This window comes from Gymnogyps californianus, chromosome 2 (genome assembly GCF_018139145.2).
Source record: "Gymnogyps californianus isolate 813 chromosome 2, ASM1813914v2, whole genome shotgun sequence".
In the NCBI taxonomy this organism is placed as follows: Eukaryota; Metazoa; Chordata; class Aves; order Accipitriformes; family Cathartidae; genus Gymnogyps; species Gymnogyps californianus.
Window position 1 is genome coordinate 118,504,958 of NC_059472.1, and position 9,526 is coordinate 118,514,483.

General features: G+C 42.4%; 1 protein-coding gene across 1 annotated transcript; it reads right to left on the reverse strand.

The window, feature by feature from the left end:
- Positions 1 to 3,742: 3,742 nt before the first annotated feature.
- Positions 3,743 to 9,045, reverse strand: CCK (cholecystokinin). Its single transcript, XM_050892588.1, has 2 exons — positions 8,790 to 9,045; positions 3,743 to 4,046 (listed from the first exon to the last, which is right to left on the reverse strand). Exons 1-2 carry the CDS (start codon positions 9,043 to 9,045, stop codon positions 3,910 to 3,912), a joined length of 393 nt encoding a protein of 130 aa, XP_050748545.1. The 3' UTR covers positions 3,743 to 3,909.
- Positions 9,046 to 9,526: the final 481 nt, after the last annotated feature.

The following is a 9,526-nucleotide window of genomic DNA, read 5'->3' on the forward strand; positions in this document are numbered from 1 at the left end:
TGCCCAGGACCTGTTTTGAAATTAAGTTAATAAAGCTGGAACAGAACTAATTGAATCAAGAGCACGGAGAAAACAAACTGTCTTTAAATGCAAAAAGGTATTGATTTCCTATTTTGCCAGTGTTAATTTAGCCCCTACGCACATGCTTCCATAAAGATGCATTTGAGTGAAGCTAAATTAAATGTCAGAGAGTTGACAGTAACTTGGGAAACTCACCTCTCAGACAAGCACCAGGAGGCTGTGCCAATGCACTGCCATGTGTGCTGAAATCTGCAGAGCACTTCTCAGCCCAAAGCCTTTGCTGGGGCCAAGGGGCTTGTACCCAGCTGCAGGGGCTCCATCCCCGAGGCTGCTGTTTCCCTTGGGTTAAAACAGAGCAGCCTGGAGGGTGGCTTCACTAATGCCCTGGGATGAGCACTGCAGCTAGGAGGGTTGCTTGACTTTCCCAAATTTGCTGCCCCCCCCTGATTAGCTCTGATTAGCATCTCCAGGTCAGCCGGGAGCTGAATGGTCTCAGAAGCCTTTACAACCCTTTCCCAGCTGGGCAATTTCTTCTGCTCCCAGAGCAGATGAATGGATGTTTTTAGGAGGAGGAGGATGTTGCTAAGCCACTTATAGCCAGCTCCCCCTTGCCTCCAGAAGCAAGTGCTGTGTCCTAGAGCAACAGTTCCTCTTATCTTGATGATTACTGCAATTGCCACCAAACCAGTACTCCTTTGAGTGTTAAGAACGAAGAAGAGATGTCCCGTGCAGCTACAAGTTTGTATCTTAGTCACACCTGAAAAACCATGTTAGTCCTGAGCTGGGTTTTAGGTGGTAAAGAGGGTCTCTGGCAGAATTTAGGCCTGTAGGTCCTGACTTGCAATCCTGAACAGCTCTGTGCTCTGCCCAGTGCTCCCACTCCATGCAGGTGCCTCACCTGAGCAGGGCTGTGGTTGTGCAGCTTTGCGTTGCCTTGGGGTGCGTCTCCATGTGAATTTGTCAGGGCTGGGCAATTCAACACCTGCCTGAAATCCAGGTGAGGTTTAGTAAGAAGCTGTTTTCTGCTAAAATACTGAGGGACGGGTGGACCCAAGAAGTGTCTGCAAACGCAGGAAACAGTGGCAAGATCAGGCTGTCTGCACAGCGCACTTTCATTTTACAGTTATTTCAATGCCCAGTCAGAAGAGGGCCCCCATTTACCTGTACTGACTGGCTAAGGCCTTAAGTCTGGAGATGGGGGGGGGAGAAGATATGAAATTATGTATGTTTTCAATCCTCATTTGGATGCCAAGTGAGTCACTGCAAGTCCCTTTATTCCCCTGGTCTATTTTACAGCACTGGTACAGCTTAAATATTAAAACTGGCATGTGCAGTGACTGTAAAAAAAATTAGACCAAGTTTTGTCTGAAGCTCTCCGGCATCCAGGAAAGGTAGCAGATGTGATTACTTACAAATGTCACACTGGTGGCAGGCTGGCAAAGAAAAATAGCGCTTCTCTTAATCACTTTCAAAACCAGACAAACTTTGCTTGCAATCATATCACCAGGAGAAAGCAGATTTCACAGGTGAAACTACTTTTTCTGTAATTCCAAATGTTTGGTCAAAGGCAATGGTGGTGGTGGCTTGGCAGGGATGGAAGCATTATGTTGTGCCTGGGAATGCTGCCTTGGAAGTTACTCGCCTGTTGGGGATACAGAAAGGCACAACCCTGATAACTGCAAGGACAGTGAAGCCCCCCAAGCCACCCCAGGGACCATGGTCTCGCTCACAGGGCAGTTTTGCACCACAAAGGACGGGGTCGTGGGGCTCCTCTTACCTGGGAGCCTTGTGAGCAGCCAGGTGATGAAACCATTTTGTGTGTGGCAGGCAATGAAAAGATGCCCCTGTCCTGGGGGAGCAACTTGTAAAAGCCCTCAAAACCGTCACCCGGCTGCACCGAGGGCCACGTGCTTTCGTAGACATCTTCAGAAACCTTCAGAAGAGAGAGGAATGGGAGGAAATGTCTTTGTCCCTCCATTCCCCTGCCTGGAGGAAATGAGACAGAAAAAAAAGTTTGTTTTTTTCCTTAATGACAACATTCCGCAGTAATAAGGCTAGATTTGTAACATCACCCACCCCCAGCCCCCCTGCAATATTACAATATTACATCCTTCATTAAATAATCCAGGGATAGAAACATTTTAAAATGTTGTTTGAGCATTCCTGTCATTAATTTAAAAGACAGCGAAGTAGAAACTTAGTTTGCTCCCAAGTTACTTTTAAAGAAACATCACTTTGGTGGGAAATGTTGTAATCTATGCATTTTTAGATTACTTTGTATTTTCCTCAGTTTGAAAAAAAACAGATTAATTGGTTTTAATCTCTTGTTTGAAAGTTTTGGAAAAATGGGCACTTTGGACTGTTTTCCTGTGGGCAATAGCCAAAACTAAGGAAAGAATTCAAGTGTTTAGGGACTCATTACTTTTGGAAAGGAACTGAAAAAAGCCAGATTAGGTGGCCTGGAAACTGGTTGACTTGAGAGGAAGAAAAGTTCATGCAGAAAAGCCGTTCCACATTTTCAAGATGAGATCCACAAAAAGAGAGATTTGGTGTTACCAGAGAGGAAAATTCCCTGTTACCATTTGCTGAAGCCTCCCTTTCATTGCAGATTTCTGCGGTGCTGTCCGCTCTCCCAGCTGCTGTTGGGAACAGCTCCTCAAAATGTTTTTGTGTTCAGCCCTTGGCATAACCATTTTGTTTTGTTTCCCGATCTTCTTGGTTTTGGTAGAATTTTGTTTTAGTACAAATATTTTCTGTGTATTATTTTCTGTGCATTGTTTTTGCCTGTTAACTGCTGTAGAAATTGGTGCTGGGGTGTTTACCTGCCTCTTTCCTTTGGCAAGCACCTGCTTTTCAGCATGTGACAAACGCTTTCCTTTTCTTATTAATGCACACATTCGGGAGAAATTCTGTGAATTATGCAATGCAAAATCACCTCCTTTTTCAGTTTAGGGAATGTGAGGGGATCGCTCCCCAGCTGCGAGCGTGGGGTGCTCTGCCTTGCTTTGTGCCAGGTAAGGGCTGGGCCCAATCTCCCTCCTTCTCCCCACGCCGGTGGGCGATAGCTAACTCAGGCTGCCACTGTGGTACTCGGGGGCAACCTGATTCCTTTTAGGACAGTGTGACTAGACTGCTCTGATACCTCCTCCCCCTCAGGATCATCTTCTGCTCTGTTCAGGGAACTGTCCTTGCCCCCTCCCCAAATGAACGCTTGGCTCACCACACGGCAGGGAATTCTCTGTTTATTCCGTGATTTGCAGCCGTCAGCAGAACTTTCACATTTAGTTCACAACATAAAATAAATAAGCCAGGAAGATGAAACATGTTGGTGTCGTTCCTCTTTTAGTTTTAGCACTGTTGACTATTCACTACAACCACGTGGGCTTGGTGTATAACTCAGTCCTTTACAAATGGGGTCACCATGAAGATAGCTGGCCTTTTCTGGCAGTATTGTGCTGTTGTGTTTATATTTGGACAAGGTCCCCTTAGAGTTCACAGCTATTGGGACTGACACAAGATTTCTCTGAAAAGTGGCTCATTTGTCTGACTGCTCAACACATGGAATATATTTACATTGCAGAATGAAGGCATTTTCCTGCCTCTCTTTACATTAAGACACCCAGCAACATGTGGTGACAGGACAAGAAGGGATAAGTGAAATCATTTTAATATAATATCAATGTATGAGAAACCACAAAAGAAACAAAACATTTTCTGGAAAATTCTGCATATGTATATATTGCATTGTATAGTCTTACTAACAAATTTACATCAAATAGATTATATTATTTTAAAACACTGATTCGAAGAGGACAACAAATTAATTTTTCTCTTTCTGTACAGACATGGGAGTGTGATTTTTTTTCTGTTGCTATAGTTTGCTGTTCTTTAGGAAGAGTACTCGTATTCTTCAGCACTGCGGCGTCCAAAATCCATCCAGCCCATGTAGTCTCTGTCATTTATCCTGTGCGTAGGATCAATGCTCTGTACCCTGTTTCCCATAACTGAGAGCCTTCCGGTGGGACCTAAAGAAAAAGCGTTTGGGAGAGCAGAGAGTAAGTGGACACATTTTTCAGGTTCATCCATTTTCTGATCTGTTTTGTACTCATTAGCAGATGTCTGCAATAGTTGAAACTCTGACTTAATACAGACCATGTAACACCACTGTCATGTCATTGCGGACAACATCATAGAAACGTTATAGGTAATGTCCTGAGAGTGGCTTGGGTTTTTTTATTGTAAAATAAACAGATCATTTTCTCCCTCCTGCTGCAGAAGCATTCTGCTCCTGGCTGCCAGGAAGGAATATGGGTACCTTTGTCCTTTTTCCTTCATGCTTCACTAGAAAGTCCAAACCATTTCTCACTCTTCATATAAGACCACACCCTTGCTTGCTGGTATTGGGAGAGTTGCTCTAGGTGCAAAGTAACTCTGCTTGAGAGCAGACTCAGGCCTGAGACAGGACTCCACCACAGTCCCGTGTTGCTCGAAGAGCCATAAATGTAAGTACAGGAGCTCTTACAGTGCAAATTCAGTAACAAGCTGGGTAGAGTTATGAATCTGAGGTTTTATGGAGAAGTGGGAATAGTCCTGAAATGGAGAAAGTTGTGTCTGGAATTTATAGCTAGATGTCTATTGCTGGAATTATACAGGGCTTACTACTATGTGTCCTGGTTTTGGCTGGGACAAAGTTAACTCTCTTCTTAGTAGCTGGTACAGTGCTGTGTTTTGGATTTAGGGTGAGAATAATGTTGATAATACACTGATGTTTTAGTTGTTGCTAAGTAGCGCTTCTCTTAAGTCAAGGAGTTTTCACTTTCCCATGCTCTGCTAGCAAGCAGCTGTACAAGAAGCTGGGAGGGAGCATCGGCAGGGCAGCTGACCCCAACTAGCCAAAGGCCTATTCCATACCGGGGAACGTCATGCCCACTCGAGAAAGAGGGGGGAGTTGGCCGGGAGGCACGGATTGCTGCTGGGGCATCGCTCAGCGGCTGGTGAGCAATCGCATTGTGCATCACTGGGGTTTTTTCCTTTTGTTTCCCCTCTTCTTTTTTTGTTATATTCCTTTTCATTACTATTATTATATCTTATTATTATTATTGTTAGTATTATATTTTACTTTAGTTATTAAACTGTTCTTATCTCAACCCACGAATTCTGTCGTCTTTCCCAATTCTCCTCCCCATCCCACTGGGAGCGGGGGTGGGTGGGGTGGGGTGGTGAGGGAGCGGCTGTGTGGTGCTTGGCTGCTGACTGGGGTTAAACCACAACACTATGTCAGTGATATTTTCATTGCTTATCCAAGCTTTCATAATTCCTTTCACAGTAGGGTTGGATGCTGATCTCTGATCTTACCTTATCCTTTCTGTCTTCCTTGCTTAAGGCATCAAAGACACAAACTATTTGCAAGGAGAATTTATGCTTTAAAAAAAGGGCTGTAATCCTCTGTTTTGACATCATCACATTATATAACAAAAAATGCAGGGAAAGGTAAATTACATCTCTCTGTACTCCCTGAAAACAGCCAAAATTGACATATGCCAATAATTAGATTGAGCTCAAGCCTTGAGTGAGGAAGGAACAGATTCAATATATTAGTATTCAATGTAGACTGAGGCTTGAGGAATACTTGAAGTGATCAAAAAGGAAAAGCAGCCCAAATCCAACCCCACAAATCCAAATCTACACAATTGCCTTGCTTATGGTTTCTTGTGTTTTGAAGGAACCCTTGGTAACTCTGTGCTTTCATATTTCAAGGTTTTCCTCATGTAATGATTTATAATGAACATGATCCATTAAAAACAAAAACAACTGCATTGCTTTGTTAGTGGTTGCAGAGGGATGGGAGAGTTAAAGGTACCAAAAAAAGAAACCAGCCATGTTTTGGACATTTACCTAAAACAAAATGACAAAAAATTTAATTATCTCTAGAAAAGAATGTCTACCATTAAACGCTCAAACCCCATGAAATTCACATTCATAATTCAAAATACATAATTAAGTTGATGAGAATGGCTTTTTGGCACTATAATCAGGCAGGGCTAAGACAGCGCAGAACTACCACTCAGATGTTGGTATTTAGGAGACTTCTGAGCCTGCAGTGACCTGTGGGCTGTAATGGCTCCCCTGGTGCCATTATGGTCTGGCCTGGCAAGGGCTCCTTAGAGGATAGTGAATGTGCGCGTCACTGACTTGACAGCTACAACGTCTCTTCTACACGGTGCCAGATTCATGCTGAAAGCCTGCAGATGAAGTTAATTGAAAGCTAGGGGTCACAAACAGTAAAATTAATTTCTTAACAGCACCTTAATGACTTTCCTCAAACCACCGGAGATGTCCTGTGGATACTGCAGAATCAACGTACAGCAAACGTATTCAAAATTGTAGCAGTTTGGCTACAAAGCTGCCATCTAGCCCTAACCTCTTGAGAGAATTTAATTCTCTCACTGTTTTAACTGGAAATACCATCCAAAATCAGCCTTTCTATTAATCACAAGGGCAAACGCCGTCACTGGTGACTGCTAACACTAGCAAACACCCAGACTCTCTTTCCCCCTAGATGGAATTTTCTGGTGGGTATTATGGTTTAGACAGGTTAAAAGTGACGAATACAGTAGATGTGAGTGTTCTGCAGAGATTTCTGAAGTACTGCCCAGAACCTTCATGTTAAATGAGAATATAATGTTTTGATGGGAACACTGTATGTATTGTTAGAAATTAAGTAAATACTGTTTTGTCGCTGTGAATCTTCCCTTCTGTAACTAGCAACTACATCTACAAACCAGAGTCCAACTAGGCTAGTCATGTCACAAGAATCCCATCATCTGCTAGCAGTCGCTTTGTAGAGTTAATGACATATGTCAATTAACATGTATGCAGGAAATTCTCCCTCATATTAGTACTTACCAAAAAGATGTCTTAAATCCAAAGTGTTTTTTTCACTTCATCTGATTAAGCTATTTGGAAATGTCAGCCAGATATTTAAGAAAATACAATGGCTACATAAGCTAGAATGAGGAGTTTGGTTTCCATGTAGGTGGGTGACAATGACTACACTGGGGAAAGGTAATGAGGATTCTGCTTTGTAGGCTCCTGCAATAACATGCTTATTCAGTAACAGCTTTAACTGTAGCACTGAATTATGGAATTTCTATCTGAATTCTCTTTCCATTAGATTATGTGAAATGCTAAAAGAAGTTCCTTAACAGATATTGTGCAAATTGGTAACGTGAGATGAAGTCTCTCAGACTATATTAAAAGTGGTTCTTTTTCTGTTGTTTCTGATTTGGCTCTGTTCTATGTACACAGATGAACATGTATGGCTGCATATGTAATGCATAAAAATGCTTGTGGCATCTCTTAATTGCAGACTGCCATCAAAAATAAGAATAGGATTTTGCCTAGCATAGAGGTCAGCAGTGAGGCTATCAAGAGGGGAGGGTTAAATGATCTGCATAAGGTTGTGTGGGGAGACAGGAGAGGAGAAAGCTCCTACTTATATAAAGTGAATTTTATCCTAAGCAGTCTGGGGCTGGGAGTGAATTAATTTCTCAACGTCTCTATGTCCAGGTAATCCTAATTACTGCCTTCCCCTCCAGCCCTCTTTGCTTCTCAGATGTCCTCTTTCCCTGTAGTACAGGGGATAGACTAGAGTGAAGCTATCACAAGTAAACAAGATTTGTGTAGTGGCTTTTGTTGAGGTTGGCAGTCAAAAGGCCACAGCAGTTAGGTTGCCCATGGTGTTACTCTATTGAGATACAAAGCAATACAGAGATGAGACAGTTCAAAAGGAAAAATGTTTTCTTGGGGGGAGTTTCAGCGGTCAATGATTTAGATCCATCATTTTTACTGGTAGCACAGATGGCATGCGTTTCTGTCTATGTAAAACATGTACTGTAAGATGTCAACAGGGACAGCTTTACTCTTTCTCTTGCTAGCTCATGTATGTAATACAATTGTTTCCTCAAGTGACTAATAAATCACGTGATAAGAATGAAACCCTTTAATTCCACTACTCTACCGGTGCTTCATGCCCTCATTACAAACACAGTGCCATGGAGGTTTTAAGTAACTGCAAGATTGTGTTCCCAGGCTGCCTGAGACCGAAAACCTAACGGGAATTGACATGTTTTGAAGCAAATGTGCTTTTACTTATCACTGCTTTTAGTTATTGTGTTCATAAATGTGAATTCTGATCTTTCAAAAGCTTTCACACTTTTGTAACTTCCTCTTGGAACAAACAGATGGAAAATCCAATACTCAGAAGATTTCCCTGGTACAGGTATTTCTGGCTGAGGTGAGGTTAGCCATTTGGTCTGTATTTATCCTCAGAAATGTTTTCCTGCTCTTCTAACTTAAAAAAGGGAGGGAGGAGGTTAACTAAATGAAAAAGTTGGAAGAAAATGCAATTACTGTATTTTATCTGAGATACAACATGCTGAAAATAATCCTAAAATAATTATAAGGCTATGAAAATAGTAAGTTAAAAATAAGAGCTGAACTATGACCTGACAGGTAGGTTACATTTTCTTCAGTTACCTGTACGCAGCTCTCAGTCAGTGGCTGCTGTCTACAAATCTTTTTTGGGAGGAGTTTTGTAGTAAATAAGATAATGCTCTCTACTTCAGGAATAACCAGGCAAAATCTACATACTATCTTCTCTAGGAATTCATGCTAGATGATGACACGGTTATCTTAACATCTAGTTGTCCCTGCAGGAAATTCCACTGACAGTGGAAGTAGCACAGTAAATAGGCTATAACCAATACCTTTTCTGGCTTGCTGGAGATACTTGGCCAACAAAGCCCCGATGTTAGCTCTTTGGTCAATGCTTCCATCCAGCCGCGGCACAGATTTCAGCGGGCCAGCAGATGAAGGGGCGCGGATGTGCCGGTGATGTTCTGTCAAGCTCTGCTCAAGCTCAGCAGCCAGTGGATTCCCATTGTGTGAGCCCACAGCTTGCTGTCCGAAAGAGCTCGCTGAGAGCACAGCAAGGAACACACAGACGCCTATACCGCTGTACATTGCTGGAGAGAAGAGGAACGATAGGCTGTTAAAATGACCAGATTTACTACATTGTATATTGTCCCTACCCCCATCTTCCCTTGGGGGTGCTGGTTTCTGAGCAAACTAGGGTTGTGTTGGGTTTTTTTTGATGCAGCTAACTGTGGGATAAGTTGGAAAACATGTACATGAACAGTTAAATATCCCTTGATAAGAGGAAGATACACTGGAAGGCACAAAATTAATTCACTGTCATATGTGCTATGTCTCCCTGATCTACTCAATTCTTATTTGTGGGGGTTTTTTTGGAAGCTCTATTTCATTAGAACTTAAGGGAAATGAATCCAGCTCTGTGAAAAATCTCAGGATTCAAACATTTCAGTATTTTGCTGTTGTACTAAAAACTGCTGTTATTACAAATATTCAGTTTTGACAAGTTGTATGAAGAGCCTTTATTCTACCAGCCTTCATTGGTTTGAGCTTTAGTGTTCAAGAGGTTTCA

Bases quoted from the DNA above. Each gene is read 5' to 3' on its own strand.
- CCK (XM_050892588.1), bottom strand. From the start codon at position 9,045: ATGTACAGCGGTATAGGCGTCTGTGTGTTCCTTGCTGTGCTCTCAGCG. The intron at 4,047-8,789 runs GTATTGGTTATA...CTTTTTCTTTAG, and splicing joins TCTCCAGCAAGCCAGAAAAG to GTCCCACCGGAAGGCTCTCA.